This window comes from Camelus bactrianus, chromosome 12, assembly GCF_048773025.1.
Source record: "Camelus bactrianus isolate YW-2024 breed Bactrian camel chromosome 12, ASM4877302v1, whole genome shotgun sequence".
NCBI lineage: Eukaryota > Metazoa > Chordata > Mammalia > Artiodactyla > Camelidae > Camelus > Camelus bactrianus.
Window position 1 is genome coordinate 35,634,334 of NC_133550.1, and position 18,893 is coordinate 35,653,226.

Below are 18,893 nucleotides of genomic sequence, written 5' to 3' on the forward strand. Positions count from 1 at the left end.
TTACTTTTTATGGTTAGTTATATTCACATAATACTAGATTTACATTTGCCCTTTATACTTTCTCTGTATTACTTTTAATCATTTAATTATAAAATATGCATATTTTAATGTTTTTACTGTAATAAATCTTTCAACTTACAGAGTTAATGAGTCCTATTTTAACTTCTCAGCTACTCAGAATTAAATTTCAAATTTACAAAACTAAAATACGTTTTTTAAAATTCTTCTTGGTTACATGATTCAGATGTTCTTTATACTTTGTATTAAAATTAAATTACTTACAATAAAAGTGTTAACAGCTTTACAGATGATGAATGTAATCATGAAGATGTGTTACTGAATTTGGAAGTGTATAATTCAAAAAAAAGCATAGTGGATATATCTAGAATTTATTTAACTTTATTTTTACAAATCTACATTTTTCTCATTCTATTTTGCATGAGTAAGTGAAGCTAATCTCTGTGTTCTCTTTAGGTTTTGACATTTAAGGAAATAAATTGGCAGATGATTCGAATAGAGGCAGATGCTACCCAAAGCTCACATCTTGAAATTATGTGTGCTCCTGTTCGATTAATAACCAACCAGTCAAAAATCAGAGTTACACTTAAAAGAAGAGTAAGTCAACAGGGTTGCCTTTTTGATTCAGGTGATAACTATTGGAATTAATGGGAAATTTTAAATTTATTTTTTAGATGAAATATTGCCACATTAAAACAGCGCAAAGTAAAAGGAAATATGGTGGCCCAAGCGCTATTTGAAGAAATCTAGTGTAATGATAATACTTTTCAGGTTTCTCAATTTAATGTTTAGATTTTTATTTTTGATAAATTTGAATAGATTTCTCAGTTGCCAAATATTTTTGAACATTAACTGTTTTGTAATTTTATTTCTTCTATTGAATGTTGCTCAGGAGTGGGTAAACGGTAAAGCCTTTATTATTAGTAACCAAAACTACTAGCTTCAGAAGACTGTTCAGATATGACTGGTAAAATAGATAAAACTAGGGGAGATAGTTACTTAAGGATGTCAGAATTTGAGAGTCCACTGTGAATTGTGATGAAATTTAATGAGGGAAAGTAATGACTTTTTAAAAACATGGCTGAATTAAAATCTCAACAGTGTGTTTTGTAGTTATAGACACAAGTCACTATACTAAATTGAATTGAAAAGAATTTTTCAGAGTATGATAATACAAATATTCTGAAATGTGAAATATGGTTAAAATAGCATTTTAGTTTTTAATTAATTTTAATGCCCCCCCCCCTTTCTACTGGGATTATAGTTGACCCTTGGACAGCATGAATTTGAACTGCATGGGTCTACTTACATGCAAATATTTTTCAGTAGTAAATACTATAGTACTACATGGTCCAAGGTTGGTTGAATCCACAGATGCAGTGGAACTTCTGATATGGAGGACCAACCATAAGTTATATGCATTAATCCCTGCATTGTTCAAGGGTCAACTGTGGTTGAGTTAATGTAGGTAATTATATGATTTATTAACTATAAATGAAAAATTAAATTATGTAAGTATGTGTTACCTGTATGACTTGTACCTAAGGTACAGGCATCTGTCAGTCTTTTTTTTTTTTTTTTTACCACTGTATCTCCAATACTAAGAGATATTCCTTCCATATTATGGGAACTCAGTACATATTTGGTGAATGAAGGAAGAATCCATATTTAAGCCACTGAAATTTTAAACTTTTTTTTAGCCTAGGATGAGGAAATATATTTCATGTCTGTTGCAAATCAGTTCCAGTAATACAGAAAAATAACAGAAGTTGACATAACATTGTAAACTGACTATACTTCAATTAAAAAGAAAGCTAAAATAAATAAACTTTTAAAAAATACAAGTGTATTGTAAGTTTTATATCTTGGCTTAATTTTATGAATCATTTTGTCCTGACAGTTAAAGGACTGCAACGTCATTGCAACAAAGTTAGTTCTCATATTGGATGACTTATTATGGGTTTTAACGGATTCCCAGTTAAAGGCTATGGTACAATACGCAAAATCTCTTAGTGAAGCAATAGAAAAATCAACAGAACAAAGGAAGAGTATGGCTCCTGAACCTACACAGGTATGCTATTAAGTTACTAGCAAAAACACTTCATTTTTCATGTAAATGCTTTAAAATCAGAATGATTAATTGTTTTCTTTATGTGATATAGATTGTAGTACTTTTGAGTCCGAGAATCTTCTTATACTCTTGTATGTAAAATTATATGGTATCTATATGAAAACGTATGTGAAATATATTTGTATCTATATAGTACTTATTTTGTTTGGAGTTCTGTCCTTGGCACTAGATTAATGATAACATAAAAGTATTTTGATGTTATAAATACTTCTTTTCAGAAAGTTAAAGAAGTACAATTTTAAAATTACTAAAGTAAATGGGAAAGGAAAAAAACGTGGGTAATTATAGTCAAGTGAGGGAATGTGAGGGTTAGTATTAAAATAGAAAACTGAAGCCCTAGGGTATTGCTGAAGTTGAATACAAAACTGTTAGGATTGTCTGATGGCTGGGACAGAAATGGGGAAAGCTATTTAATGATCACTTTCTTAAAATCAGAAGCATTACTAGGTTTTTCTGAAAAGAAAAATATTTTCTAATATTTCCTAGTACTAAATTCTGAGAATTTAATATAAAGATTTTTGCAGAAGATTTTGTAGATTTGGGATTTTGAAAATTCCAGTGTATAGTGTCTTTTGGTAATTTTATAAGAAATACGATTGACCTTTTTATATCCACCTAATAAAAACTTAAAGGATATTGTGAAATCGTATTTCTATGAATTATTTCATTGAAAACAGAGTAATATATCTTAGATATATAGCTTGTTGGTGGTCTGCCTGGTACATGGGAATTTAGGCTTTCTTGTGACTATGTCAGTTGGCTGGCTGGCTGGCTGGCTGGCTGGCTGGCTTGCTTGCTTGCTTGCTTGCTTGCTTTGCCATAAGGTGCAGGGCTAGACACTGCAGATATAAAAATAAATATTGTCTGACCCTGCCCTCAAGGATCTCAATATTATGGGGAATCAAATATAAAACAAATTGCAGTTCAACATAAATGTTAGAGTGAAGAATTAAAGATGGCGTGAGGGGGTTGTATAGAAGCACAGAGAAGTCTTAATCAAGTGCTTGCAGAGTTTGGAAAGGTTTTACAAAGAGGATAATGAAGTTAAGTCTTAAAACTAAGAAGTTCGCAGGTGAGGGAAAGGGTATTTCAGATGTGGAAATAGAATCTGCAAAAGTGATGGTGTTAAAGAGCATGATGTTTTCTGATAAAGATAAGGTTTTTTTCTTTTCTTTTCTCTCTCTTTTTTTTTAAACTAGAGCACTGTTTTCTCGAGAATAGGTACTCATGCCTTGTATATATGTGACAGTTTTCCAAGTTTTAAGGAAACTGAGTTTCACATTTTCCATTTTGATGGATACTCTTTTAAACTTGGTCTATCTGAGAATATTCTTGTGTTAAGATGTCAGACTGGTTCTCCTTTTCCATAATTACTTTTATCCTACTTTACAAATGAAAGGCATTCTTCTTACTCATCTTCACTCTTACTATGATGGATTTATCCTGGAGGGTGGCCAGGTGGTGGTGGGGGGCCCAAAACCTCTGGGAAATGAGACAGGCAATATGATATATTGCTATCCATGTTGGAAGTGAATGACTAATGACAAACTAACCAATTAAGTAGTTTCCATTTTGTTGCCTTTAACACATTTGAAGAAGGATTTAATAAATGTCAGCTGCAAGACTATTAAAAATAAAAAATTTTTTATAATAGATAAGTTTGTGAATCCTGGCATCTAACTGGAAGGAGTTCAAAGAATCATGTCACTTTGCTAAAATGAAATTCATTTCAATCCAATTTACCTTTTATGTGAACAAAGTTTCCCAAAGCTTTTAGCAGTAAAAACAAACTGAATTGATTGTGAACCCTCTATCATTCTACCAATAATTAATATTTATCCAGTGAAATGTCTTCATAATTCTCTGAGAGAACCTAATTTTAAAAGTTTGATGAACAGAATACTGGACTGTAGCATAGAATAGAATTTTCCTGGGCAGGTAGCCTGTGTTTAGGCAGAAGTATGTGGTGACTAGACATGATGGGCATTATGTGTTGACTTTTTCCTATAGGCAGGAGGAGGTCAAATGGAAGTTTTTAAGTAGGAAAGGAAAGCCAGGCATCACATGGTGGTATTATAGAGGACGGACTGAAGAATAGGAAGGTTGCCAGTCTAGCGGAGGGGTGGACCTCTCTGGTAATGGTTTGAAAGAAGGAAAAATAAGCCAAATTGGGGAGAGATATCTAAGTCTTTTATCAGTTGAGGATAAAGGAGAGAAAAGTTGAGAACTTTTCAAATAATTGTTAATTCCGTTAGCCAATAAAGTAAATGCAGAAGGATTTTAAAGGATGATTAAAGGAGGTAAGGCTAAGAAAAGGTAATGATGAGTTCCATTTTGGAGTGGAAAAGAATTGAAGTAGTACAGGAGGTAATATTTTACAATATTACCACCATAGACGTAAACACTAGTCTGTTAAGGCTTGCAATGAGGATTTATGTAGCTTAGGATGTCATTAACAGAGATGGTAATTGAAATTAAAGACCAATACACAAAGTGTTAATGTTATTGTAGCTCTTATTTATATAATATGTGGATATCTTTATACAAAATAGAATATAGATCAGAAACTAGATAAAGATACAGATTAGGAAATTAGAAACAAGGACAGAATTCTATAATCCTACCACCAAAGCAAAACCAGCATTAGCACTTTGAGGTATTTCCTTACAGATTTTTTTACCTAAGCATCTGCATTTTTTCCTAGGTTTAGTAAGAATATAGTAAGTGCCTGTATATAGTTTTCTTCCGTGTCATTAGTATTTGTAATTAGTATTTTTTTGTCATTCCATAATATTTCATAGTAGTTATACTTAACTGTTCACATTACCATAGAGTTTCTTTCTTGGGTTGTAGTTGTCTTATCACTACATTAGGTATCATACAGAATGTCCTAATTATTTTGGGGTATAAAGAAGAGTGCATTAGAGAGACAAGTAGTTGATAGTGTTCTTTGCTCAGCTTTACAACTTAGCAGCTTTACAAACTTGAATATTAAGTTGTTAAGATTATTCATGAGGCAAAAGAGCTTATAGTATCCCACTTTTCCCCCTACAAATAGCATCCAAAAACCTGAATCTCCCTCAGTATGAAGAAAAGTGTTTGTAGGAAGGTTAATTCTTATGTTTTTATTTGTATCAGTACTTATCTTGATGAAAGAGAGAAAACATGCTTAAAGAAATGCAGAGTGTTTTCCTTCAAAAGAGTACCATCACAGACATAAGTAATAGTTTGTTAAGGCATTTGAAGTAGATGGGGGGAAAAAACCTAAGAAAGAAAAAGTGATTTTTCTGATAGAAATCCGTTTAATTATTACTTAGTAAAAAAAGCTTTACTTGAGCCTCTAGAATTTAAGGCTTCACAACCATATTTCATCTTTGCATTTCTTTAAATTCTATGGGCCCCATTAATTTTCACTGAGAGATTCTCATTTACTGAGTACTCTTTGAAATTCTTTTACATATGATCTTAGTTCTTAATAGATACTTGTAAATTGTATACAAGCTGTATATATGTGTGTATATATATATATGTCTTTTAATTTTTCGTAAGTAATTATACTTTTATTAGTGAATTGTTCTTAATTAGAAAGTTTTAAAAATACTTTTAATGAAAAATCTAGTCTTCATTCTGTTAATTGTTACCAAAGTTTCATGTATAGTTCTATGGTTAACATACAGATCATCTCACGGTATACTTACGTATGCAAAATTATTTTAGGCTACTGGAAGTTCACAAATGTCTTTATACTTCAGCAGTATTCTGTGTTTTTTTCTCTTTAGGGAGAAAAGAATATGAACTCATAATCTATAATAAATCTCTTCTGCTGTCTGGCTTCAAATATCCAAGTTCAGAGGACATACCACACCTCTTATGAAAAGCTCAAGAGCACTTGTACTAAATAATATCACAAGTGCTTTTACAAAGCAGGGATTTATTTCTACAGGATGTATTAATAGTCTATATAGCTGATGTATATGGGGCTCACATTTGTTTTCTTTTTTAATATATAGAACTAATAATATTTAAATAAGCTGCCTTTAATAGTTATTAAACATATTTTCTAAAACAAGAAGGGCTATAAATATGAAAATATAGCTATGCAAATACTTTCTAAAACATATTGAGTTTTTATTCATGTTCTTTGTAGTTCTCCAGTTTTTAGATTTTAGTTTTATTCCTATATAATTCAGAAAATGTTTTAGGGAAACTGAGTTACTGATACAAAAGAAAATGTTTTAGCTTATTTTTCATGACTCTTTTACTAAAAATATTTAGATTTTCTTGAGTGGGGAATGTCAGATATTTAACTTGCAGTGATAAGGCGGTTTTGAATCTTTTAGAGCTCTACTGTAGCCCCATCTACCCAGCAAGTGAAGACACCACAGACTTCAAATGCTCCTGATCTAAACGATGCAATTGTGAAACTATTCAATGACTTTGATGTTAAAGAAACCTCCCATCATTTAGTGATTTCTCATCTAGATCTACACATATGTGATGATATTCATGCTAAAGAAAAAGGTAATAAAAGCTGCTATTTCAAACTATTTTTAGTTTTTCTAGAATTTACTACACATCTAAATTGTTTATCATATGTAATATGTAGTCTGTACTGTAACAGGTCATAGTTTTATCATTCACTGAGGTGCATTGATGAAAGGTATAATTTTAAGCATTATATATTGGTATAAAATTTTATTTTGCTTTAATAGTTAGTACCTCAATGTAATTTATAGTTAGCTAACAATGCCAATGCCAACAGTAATGTTAGGTTGGTTTTTTTTTTTTTTAAAGACTGACATCCTTAGAGGATGATGAAGAATTAGACTTGCCTTTGAATTAACTTTTTCATAATTTTGAAATTGTTAATAAATTTTAGTCTATACTCAATTCATAAATACTTGCATATGTGTTTTCAGCATGGTGGTTTATCTATGTTTTTCTAACCCCATATGCATGTAAACACAACTATGTGACCATTCAGCATTCCTTGTGTCTCCTCTAAATCCTCCCTAAATTTGGTCAGGAAGCTAAATTCTAGTTAGGAAGTTTTTTCTGTCCTTTCAGCTTTTGCTTCTCTTTTTCCTTATTTAGTAGACACAGGTAATGGGATAAGCAGGGAGCTGCTCTTGGTCACTTTGAAAATCTGTAGTTCCATGGTCTAGGTGCTGGGCATTTATGTTTCTTATCCAGAGAGTGTCCCTGGCCCCGTAAGTGTTGGAAGGGTTCAGCAGGTAGTCTAACCTCTAAGACCGTGATTCTCAAACTTTGATAAGCATGAGAATCAAGCTGAGTATCTTTTTAAAATGGAGATATCCTCCCTGTGGTCCTTGGACCTGAATCCAGAATCTGTATCTGTGAAAACTGTTGCTATGGATTTTTAAAACTGTTAGAGTGAATATTGAGACCAACCCCTGAAACTTAGCAATAGAAGTTATCTTGTCTTCATCAGATAAGGCAGCCAGGTATCAACTACCAGCTAAAGGGTGGAGCAGAAAAAGTGAGGAAGTTTGGAGTTTGAAGAGTGATCTGTTGTCTTTTGTTTGTCTAGGTTTATGTCATTTGGCTTACAGTTGGCATCTTCTGCTTTAGTGAATTGAAAGGAAAATCCAAAAAAGTTAAAACAAACCAAAAAAAATGAGGAGTCAGGTTTAGGTAATAAGCAAAAGCACAGAGGAAAGTGTTTTCTAAGCTCTTTTGCCTTCCTCATTCATTATATTGCTTCATAGAATAAGCTAAATGATGTTATTTAAGGAGAAAACCCCTCCACCAAAATATCTTCCTCATAGTACAGATCTGTAATCAACTCTCTGCTATTCTGAAATCCAGAAGGGTCTGAAATGCTTTTTGATAAGTTTGTGAAGAATTCATTTGCTGGCAAAACTTGACCTAAATGAGCACGTTGCTATTTATCATCTTTATTTTACCCACTAAGTGTAAATATTTGAGTCCTCCCACAGAATTACTATCTTTTATTACTTAGTGCTGTGTCAGAATCTGTCGGCATAGTTGTATAATACGATATGATATTGTGTATATATATATATATATATATATATATATATATATATATGCCATATTAATAAAATCTAAAAAAAAAATTCTGAATTCTAAAACATTTGGCTCCAAAGGTTTTAAATAAGGGATTATAGATCTGTACTAGAAATTCTATCAGTTGAGATACCTTGAAGTTAACAAATTAATATAGAGAGTGTGTAAATAGCTGTATATTAATTTGTATTTGATTTGTACATGTTGTTTTAAAATTTGATTTTTATGTTGGATTTACACTGACTTTTGATCTACTTCTGATTTTTTTTTCACTTCTTAATTTTTTCTTACAGTTGTGTTAAGATATGATTGACATACAGCAGTACATAAGGTTAAGGCATACAGCATAATAATTTGATTTATATACATCATGAAATGATAAGTTTAGTGAACATTCATCATCTCATATAGATGCAAAATTAAATAAATTAAAAAAATTTTTCCTTATGAGAAGGCTTAGGATTTACTCTCTTAACCACTTTCATATGTAACATACAGCAGTGTTTATTATATTTGTCATGTTGCACATTGTATTCCTAGTACTTACTTATCTTATAACTGGAACTTTATACCTTTTGACTGTTTTCATCTAATTCACCCTCTGCCTCTGGTAACCACAAATCTTATCTCTTTTTCTATGAGTTTGTTTTTGAAGTTATCATTGACCCACAGCACTGTGTTAGTTCCTGTCACACAACATAGTGATTCAGTATTTCTATACATTTCAAAATGATCACCATGATAAGTCTAGATCTGTCACCATGTAAAGATACCACATAATTATTGCCTGTATTTCCCACACTGCACATTTCATACCTATGATTGATTTATTTTGCAACTGGAAAAAAACTTTTTTATTTTAAGGAGAAATAAGAGCATTTTATCTTAGTATTCAGAATCACACGCAAGTTACCTTTCTGGTTCAATTTACTATATAGAAATCATTTGGGTTTTATATTTTCAGTTTAATTCTGAGTCTTGTACCTCACTTATATTTTACCTCCTTTCCCAACCTTACCCCCCACATCAGCAACCACTTGTTGACAAATACTGTTATGATTTCATTTATATGTGGAATCTGAAAAACAAAACAAATGAACAATCATAAAAAAAAAACTGAAACATAGTTTTAGGTACTTCTGATCTTAATATAGCTATGCGACTTTAGACAACTTACCTAACCTAATAGATTCAGTTTCTTCTTCGGTAAGAGGCAAGATAATACAATGTAGTGGTTAAGATTTTCTGGGATCAAACCAGGAAATTATTGGCTGTATGACCTTGGCCTATTTACTTAATTTTCTTATCTAGGAAATAGGGACTATATTAATGGTTAATGATAATATTAATCTATCTCATAGGGTTGCTATGAAGAGCAAATGAGTAAGTATAACTAAAACATTTAAAACAATGTTTATCAGATGGTTAGGGCTGTAAATATAAAAGGTCTGCTATTTTTGTGTCCTCACCTTTTAGCCTAGTACCTTGCATATGATAGGAATTCAATAAATACTAGAGTGAATTGCATTTCCTAAAATTCTTATTGTATTAACCTTGACAATAATCGTTGCTTGGACTGCAGGTATGGTGAATGAAGTGTTTCTGATATTTGCTTAGTATTTCTTTCTCTTTCTCTCTCAATTTTCATCCTTTTATTTCCCCAGAGTCAAACAGACGTATTACTGGAGGGGCTATGCAACTGTCTTTTACACAGCTAACTATAGATTATTATCCTTATCACAAAGCAGGTTTGTATAACAATTTCTTTAAAAGATGTAAAGCTTGCTTTTAAATTATATAGCCGATTTATTTCATTTTGTTTATATTTTATTAGTTTTAATTTAATTTTTTAAGGAGAAAATAGATAAAGACATTTGTTATCTTTCCTCCCGCTGGTATCTTAGCAAGAAGATATAATTGTCATAGGAAATATTCATGCATTTTATTTTACGCTTTATGTAGATTATTAAAAAGTATAATTTTTAGAAATTGAGAATATCTTAAATAAGTGATTTAAAAAATAGAATATAGAAGATATATGTTTGTACTACTTAATTGTGACAAAATCAAGTTATTAATAATTTTGAATTTTTAAATGATATATATTAGAAAACAAAAACAGCATATAGAGCAAAAGGAGAATAGTGATTTTAGCTAAGTTGTGGGATTCTTGGAAACTTTCAAAGAAACTTTTCTGTATTTTCAAAATTTCATCAATAAATTAGATTTAATAGGTTCTTTAATAATCAAAAATTGATAGGCACTTTCCCCGCAAAGCATAAAAACAAAAAGTATGTATGTTATGGCCAAATTAAGTAATATTATACTTATACTCATATCTGCATTTTGGTAGTATATGGCTTTTTATCTTTTAATTCACACATAAAAAAAAACAAGTGACAGATTTTCTAGAACATTAAAAAATGTTAAAAATTTCCTGTTCACAGATTTCTGTCTCCCAATGTTTGTCATTAGTATATCAGTACCTGACAGAATTTAAAAGTTGTACTATTTGTTTAGAGTTTTGTTTGAAGGGCTTTGTCTCAGATATTCTATCTTCCTGATTTATAAATTACTTATACTGAAAATATTTTTTATTATAGAAATCATTCCTATTTGAGAGGTAAAACTTTTAGTCATAAAGTAGACTTTATTTTCTTAACCCTTTTATGTAAATATTATGTAATTACATATGCAATTACGTAATTGCTACAGAGAAACCTAATAATCCTGATTAAAAATTTTTCCTCCTTTATATGTTAAAAAATATACATATAGAAATAGATAGCTATAGTTACTCACTTTACAACAAATCTTTGATGAAGAGACTTTTTCCCATGATGGTATTTTTTGGGGATTCTGTCCAAAGGAGATATGCCAGGTGGTTGAGCATTCAAAGGCTGACCAGCAGTATGTCTTCTAAATGAAACTTTGAGTGATGTTCTGCCAAGTATGTTTTCTAGATAGAAACCCTCTCAGATTATTTGCTTTTGACACTCTTCCCCTCCATTCTAAATGTTTTACTTATATTTTCTAGGGGGATTAGTGTCTGTAGTAGGTGAAAGCTGCAAATTTATTGGAAGATAAAAGAATTTCTTGAGAAAATGAATAGATCTCATTAGAAGCATTGCTGTAATGGAATAAACGAAGTGTGCATTTTTTAGTGAAATACGTATTATTCATTTTACAGGAGATAGTTGTAATCATTGGATGTATTTTAGTGATGCAACCAAAACAAAAAATGGATGGGCCAACGAGTTATTACATGAATTTGAATGCAACGTTGAAATGCTTAAACAGGCTGTAAAGGATCATAATGTAGGTTCACCTCCTAAATCCCCAACACATGGCTCTCCCCAGCACACACAAACAGGTATTTTACCTATAACAACATTATGTTGTTCCCCTAATATTAATTGTGTGTGTGTGTGTGTGTGTGTGTGTGTGTGTATGTGTGAATGTGTGTGTGTTCATAATATGATGTTTTCTGTAAATAAGCATTATGTTTAATGTCTAAAAAGCCTGTACCTCATTAATATCTTAGGCTTATGGATCCAAGTACTTTTTAACAAGGATTCCAGTCAAAAGTTATTGTATGAGAGTATCTCAAATGTGATATGATTCCTGTTTAAAGAATAATCAGAGTAATCATCATAATAACTTACATTCTTATATCAGTTTCTGTATGATGTATTTCCACATATATTATCTTGTTTCAGAAACTAGGATTCATCTATATTTCTAGTAGCTGTCTTAGTAATAAGTGATTGTTAAAAATAATTTTGCAATAAACTGAAAAGTTTTTGTTTCACACAGAGAAAGACTCAACTCTGAAAGGGACTTCCAAAACACCTTCAGTATTATCTCAACAATCCAAAGCTAAATTAATGTCCAGTTCTGTCGTGGTTAGACTTGCAGATTTCATTATATACCAGGTATGTTTTATTTTTTAAATTAAATCTTCTGATAAGCCCCCTTTGTATCTCTTGCAAGCAACTCTTGTAAAACAGTGCTACCATTTTATTTAAAATTACCTTGACCAGTTTTATGAAAAGGCTAAATTAGTACGTAGAAAATACCAGTTCTTTAATTTTTGTTTTCATGGTTACCCAGAATTAGGCAAACTATGAGGTTGAGGACACAGTCTGCCATACTGCAAAGTCTACACAAGACTTCAGACACCAGCTGTAGGTTCAGGGGTTTCCCTAAACTACCCACAGATTGAAAAATTCACTAGAAAAACTGACAGAACTCAGTGAAATCATTTATATTCAGAGTCACATTTGTTACAAGGGAAAGATACAAATTAGGACCAGCCATAGAAAGAGAGCATAGGGTAGAATTCAAGAGGGCCCTGAATTTGGAACTTCCTTGTCCCCAGGACATATTAGCCTCCCAGGATGAATGTAACAATTTACATGAAATATTGCCCATGTAGTTGAAGTCAGTCTCTGTGGATGGACTTGGTACCAGATGACCTAAAGCTTTCACCCTCTAAACCCTACTAAGACTATCTAGTGTGGTCAGTCCCACTCTGAGTCATGTTGTGAACATAAACTATCAGTTGTGGTCTCAGGGATCTACTAGGAATAGGAAATACCAAGAGTTTAGGATTATCTCCCAGGAGCAGGGACAAAGGTATCTCTCTTTGGAGGCCAGATTCCTTATTACACTATGGTTTTAGTGGAAGAAATTAAAAACGATTTTTGCTTTATTGAACTACTAAGTATTGGCTATACTGTGAACTTAATTTTATAGCTAAGAACTCTGTCCCATTTATACTAACAATCTTATTCAGACTATAATCATACAGTATGATCTAACATCACAGTCCTTGAGACCAGCACAATAGAAATATGATCTCTTTTTTAAATAAAGGATTTCAAATATGTATCATCATTTGTGAATTCTTCTGGTATATTTTGATAAGTCTGTGGCTTTAAGACTTAGTTTTATCTGAAAAGTTTTCATTTTACTCTGTGGTTTTCAACTGGGGCTGTTTTTGCTTCCCAAGGGACATTTGGCAATGTCTCAGGACAGTTTTGTTTGTCACAGCTGGAGGGGGTTGCTGCTGACTATCTAGTGAGTAGATACCAGTGATGTGGTTAAACATTCTACAGTGCACTGCATAGCCCTCACAACAAAGAATTACCTGGCCCCAAAAGTCAATAGTTCTAGTTTTGAGAAACCCTGATTTAAGAGTTCTTTTCTTTTTGTGTAATTGTTTCTTTCTTAATATTCTATATATAATGCATCATATATTAGTCATATGGAAATGGGAAAGGAGAATTACCCATAATCCCATATACTTGAGGGTGAAATACAGTAAAGAAATCCCAAATACAAACACACCAAAACAAAACAAACAAAGTAACTGGAAGAAAATAAGATAGAATGTTCATCCTAATTTGAGTAACTTTTTAACTGTTAAAGGAAAAAAGAAGTAAGCTGTTGTCTACTAAAATAACTTGAGACTCTTGAATTGAAAAGAATTTGTTTCCATATATGCAGAGAAAAGCTTCCTCTAATTGATAATATAAGGAATTGACTTAATTTTATGAAGACTGTGCAAAAAGTCAGAAGGTTTGATCAGCAATTTATGCAAGAGGAAACATTGAAAAAACTTTCCACTTCATATGAGAACTATACATGTTTGTTGGATGAGTTTTTTTTTTAAAAAAAAAAAACCTTGAAATGCATTTTTGAGTCTACTGAGCAAGTATAAATAAGTAAAATTGATAAAATGATATTGGTTGAACTTTGGGAAATTAGTATACACATTTTTGTTGTAATTATAAATTAGCTGTTTTGAGGGGAGAGTGAAAATGTTAACAAGAACCTTAAAACTAATAGTCTTTTTGGAAAAATAATATAAATAATCAAACTATTTGACAGGAGCATTTATAGTTTTACTATTTTTTAATTAATTTTTATTGGTATAATTTATTTATAGGTCAAATATATATAATATATAAAATTTATCATTTTAACTTTTTTGGTGCACAATTCATTGACATTAAGTATATTCACACTGTTGTGCAACCATCACCACTATCCATCTCCATAATATTTTTTATTATTCCAAACTGAAACTGTATATACTTATATTATTTTTCATAATAATAAATTATGGCAAAGAATTATTATAAAGTACATACTTGGGAAGCAGGCTAGTCTTGAGGACTTGGATCTCTGTCCTGACTCTGCCATTTACTTATTTTTGTATTGTCTCACAAAATATTGTATCTGTTATTGTAATACTCAAAGTAGTAAGTTTGCAAGGAAAGTTGTACACAGTTGATTTTGTAATTGGTAGGATCCAAATAGGTTATCGTTTTCTGAATAAGTTAATTGGTATTATCTAAAAATAATTTAATGTGAAATTAAATATATAATAAAAATTGCATTGGAAATTAACCATTAATAAATTATTGGAAGTAGATTTAAGAGTTTGAAGTGATGTCCAAGTAGCATAAATTCTTTGGAAAGCAATTTATTCAGTGTTAACTTCAATAAACTTAATTGTTTTTTTCAGGTCTCTACAGCAGAACAGTGTCGTTCTTCCCCTAAAAGTATGATTTCTTGCAATAAAAAATCACTGTATCTTCCACAAGAAATGTCAGCTGTCTATATAGAATTCACAGAATATTACTATCCAGATGGAAAGGATTTTCCAAGTAAGAGAGTTTTCTATTTTGTTATTATTTGTCCATTACTTGGGTTGTTATTTTTTCTTGCTAAGTTTTTGAGTTTTATAAATGTGAAAAAAGAAACAAAAGTTCATTGTTCTTTACCCTTATAGTATAGCTCTAGTATAAAATTTTTATGTATTGCTATTATTTTTTCGTATGTTCTTTACTCATACTAATTTGTAGCATCCATAATGTTAGGAACCATGTAGTTTTCATGCTTCATTTTATCCTTAAAGTTTGTTTCATTTTTGTACTTAGTAACTGTGGTTAAATGAAAGAATGAATGAATGTTAGGTTATTTGTAAAATAAGGTCATTTTTTTCTTTAGTACTCCATTTATATTTCAGCTATATAATACTCTATATTTCACTGAAAAATGAATTGTGAAGTTATCCTGTTAGCTGTAGAGAATTTGAAGGATGGGTTTTGATATGCACATAAATACCTTAGACAACTTTTGGCACTTGTCTTTAGTTATAGAAACAATGACTTATATGAATTTTTATTTGTAAGCTACTTTGTGATTATGTATTTGTGTTCTTTGCTATTGTCTCAGTTCATCTAGCTCTTTGAACTAAAATTTGCCTTTGTTTATGTGGTACCTTTTTCATTATTTTGGTTGAAAAATTGTAGTTGAGAAAAAGTGTTTGAATGAAATAGATTATGTTATTGGAGGAAAAAATAATTACATCTTCTCTTTAAAAGTCAACTCCAAATTCTTTGGCCTACTTGCCCCTTTTGTTTAATATTCACTTAATATAGGTTTTTAGTTTCGAAGGGAATTTCTGATTCTCATGCTTTGGTTGTTAAATAAAAAAGAAGGTATCCTGGAAATTGCTTTGGAGAAAAGATGTCAAACTGTTTATCATTTTAATCCTCATATGTACCAAACTTTGAGGATTTCATCCTCACCATTTTCATGTTTTTCAATAGTCTTTTGTGTATTTCACATTTGTTTTCTTAGATGAAACAATGAAAAAATTAAGATGGGTTAATTAAGGCATTTGCTCAGCACTTTACAAAGAACAAAATGGCACAGCTGAAACTCAAGCATGGGTCTTCTAAATCGAAATTCTTCTCCGACCCTCCCTTACTATATTTCACTGCCTCCATAGGATATTTATCTGTAATAAAAACCTTTTATCTGTAATTGGGTAATCCCATTGTTTCCAACACACCCTGCCTCTCAAATTGTTTTCCTTAATATCTCATTCATTGAACTAGTAATTTTTCCTGGGAGTGAAAAGTATAGTTTGCAGGATTTCTGACTTCTAATCTAGATTTATTTCTATCAGTTTTGTTAACTTGTGCCAAAGGAATTGTTTGTTTCAGCAGTATATATACTAAAACTTGAAACGATACAGAGACGAGTGTGACCCCTGCGTAAGGATGATACACAAATCCATGAAGTGTTCCAATCTGCAATCTATACATTTTTCTTCTGACAAAATGTAAAATTCTTTCCCAGCAATTCAAACCCTAGCCTTCTAGATACCTAGGAGTGAAATTGGTAGGTTATGTTTAATTGTTTCTAATTTAATTTTTTATTATGGAAAATTTGAAACATACACAATAGTAAAGAGCATAGTATATTGAATTCTAAGTTATAGGGATCCATTTTCAGTTCTTATGTTTCACCTCTCTGTTAAGTGATCCAATCTGTAAAAATATATAACTTTTTACAAATAATTTAAACATAACATATGTTCATTATGTTAAAAAAGAAAGGAAATACTAAAAATTAAAAAATTGCCAATGGGCCTATAATTTTGAGACAACTTTTACTAACATAAGTGTATCCGTTTGCTAAGGCTGCTATAACAAAGTACCAAAAACTGGGTGATTCTAACAACAGAAATTTATTTCCTCACGGTTCTGGAAGCTGGAAGTTCTAGATCAAAGTATCGACAGGGTTGTTAGCTCAGAGACATTCCTCCTTGGCTTGTAGATGGCCGTCTTCTCACGTGGTTTTCCCTCTGTGTTTGTGTCTGTTTTCTAATCTCCTCTTCTTATGACGCCTGTCATACTGAACTGGGGCCCACCCATATGAACTCAGTTTTACCATAATTGCCTCTTTAAAAGCCCTATATCTAAATACAGTTAATTCTGAGGTATTGGGAGTTAGAATTTCAGCATATCAATTTTGAGGGGATGCAGTTCAGACCATAACAATAAGTATAATGTTGGTCCTGTTTTTAATGTATGTGTTTCTTTAATATATTTGATTTACATCCTGGCCTTTTTCCCTTAATGATTCTAGTTTTCTGCAAGTTCATTTTAAATATCTTTAATAGCTACTTACTAGTCTATTTCATAAGTAGACCCCATTAGTCTTTCTACCGCTTGGTGTACAGGCTTTCTTGCTCTTTCCCAGGTTTGCAGTCAGGGTTGTTCTATCCTTCTGAACTATGTTTGCTCTCTGGTTTTCTCTGTGGCTGCCATCATCACTCAGTCTATACTTGAAGTTCCCTCTCCTGATTCTTCTCTTGATGTGATCTCCTCAGCAACCCTACTTCCTTACTATTCTCAAAGGCAAACACATCAACGTCCCATTAAGATGTCTCTGTTGTATTTTAATAATAATTTTTCTGCTTTCATGTCTGTCTTGTATAATAATCTATGGACTTTCAAAGGAAAGGACTGTGCCCCTTTTTAAAATTCTTTGTGCTTCATTCAATACACAGAATGTAGCTAGCTTCATTGAATCTTTGCTGAAAGAAAGTCAATGAATGAAAACAAAACAAAATCTTAACTAAGAACATTGTTACAATGCTGTCTTCCTACTGGTATCCCATACCTTGGGTTTATTTTCCTTAAATTAATGTAGTCTAAAAGTTCTAGCTATTCATACTGTTTGCTTTGGTAGAAGTAAGTAGGTGTGAATTTTTGGAATAAAAAGATCTTTATCAAGATGCTCTGAAAACATTAATGGCTTTTATGAAACAATAGATACGGATTTCAGGAAGTGATGTATACTCTAATTATAAATATTAGCTTAATATAAATTATCATAAAAACATTTATTCAACCTCTAAGCATTCTAATATTTTCGAGGAGCTATGAAAAAGAATGTATTCATTTGATTATTCAAGAGATACTTGAGTTCTTACTTTGCACCCAACACTTCTAGGTTTAGGATTAAGTGGAAGATAAAACTGTGAATGGTCTTTCTGTTCTCAAGGAGAACTGCCTAGCTTACCACTTTCATAAGAAATTAGTCATTAGACTTGGTTCTGTCTTTTTAGAGAATTCAGATTAAGATTCGGGTACTAAGTCCTTACAGAAATATGTGATTAAGGACCATGGCTTTAATGTGATACTTCAAGAAGTCAACATTTTTTGAAGTTTGCTTCTTGGTGACTCTAACATTAGGAAAAGAAATCAAAACAGTACCTCTTATTTATACAATTAGTTTTAGATTGAACTGTATATTTTTCAGTTAGTGAAGCATAGAAAAATTTTTTTGTCTGTCTAGTAATGTGTTTGCTATTATCCACATGTGTCACTTTAATTTTGTAAATAACATCTCAAAGCCTTTTTATTTTAATTAAAATAGAATAAAACTTGTTAATGTATTTTCTGTTCTCAGGGAAGATTTAGCGCTGTTTATTAAGAATCTTTTTAAATTTTTTTCTCCACAGTTCCATCTCCCAACCTTTATAGCCAGCTGAATGCACTACAATTTACTGTGGATGAAAGAAGTATTCTATGGTTAAATCAGTTTCTGTTGGATTTAAAACAGAGTCTTAATCAATTTATGGCTGTATACAAGTTGAATGACAATTCAAAATCTGATGAGCATGTTGATATTCGAGTTGATGGCTTAATGCTAAAGGTACCATATAAACAAGTGGCTGTCAGAGCAAAATCATTTTTGCAGAATAAAAGTTATCAGCATTGTAATTTCCAGGATTTAAAATGGGTGCTCAGATATAAACCAACTTCACTGCAATTTTAATTTTGATTTTGAAATTTCAGTTTTGCTTTCAGTTATAGAATCT

The 18,893-nt window shown here is 31.3% G+C and overlaps 1 protein-coding gene and 1 non-coding gene across 4 annotated transcripts in view; both read left to right on the plus strand.

The window, feature by feature from the left end:
* The window catches only part of BLTP3B (bridge-like lipid transfer protein family member 3B), a 95,125-nt gene that overhangs the window by 45,687 nt on the left and 30,545 nt on the right, over positions 1-18,893 (plus strand). For 2 of the 3 annotated variants that reach the window (XM_045522458.2, XM_010962773.3), the window contains 8 exons: positions 475-615; positions 1,919-2,089; positions 6,490-6,670; positions 9,865-9,948; positions 11,391-11,573; positions 12,017-12,135; positions 14,736-14,877; positions 18,534-18,727. In XM_045522458.2, coding sequence (XP_045378414.1) covers positions 475-615; positions 1,919-2,089; positions 6,490-6,670; positions 9,865-9,948; positions 11,391-11,573; positions 12,017-12,135; positions 14,736-14,877; positions 18,534-18,727 — 1,215 coding nt within the window. The remainder of the gene's footprint in view (positions 1-474; positions 616-1,918; positions 2,090-6,489; positions 6,671-9,864; positions 9,949-11,390; positions 11,574-12,016; positions 12,136-14,735; positions 14,878-18,533; positions 18,728-18,893) is intronic. The other variant, XM_074375243.1, reaches the window with a different exon arrangement.
* Positions 16,214-16,316, plus strand: LOC123619017 (U6 spliceosomal RNA). Its single transcript, XR_006727533.1, has one exon. It is a non-coding gene; the product is annotated as a U6 spliceosomal RNA (small nuclear RNA).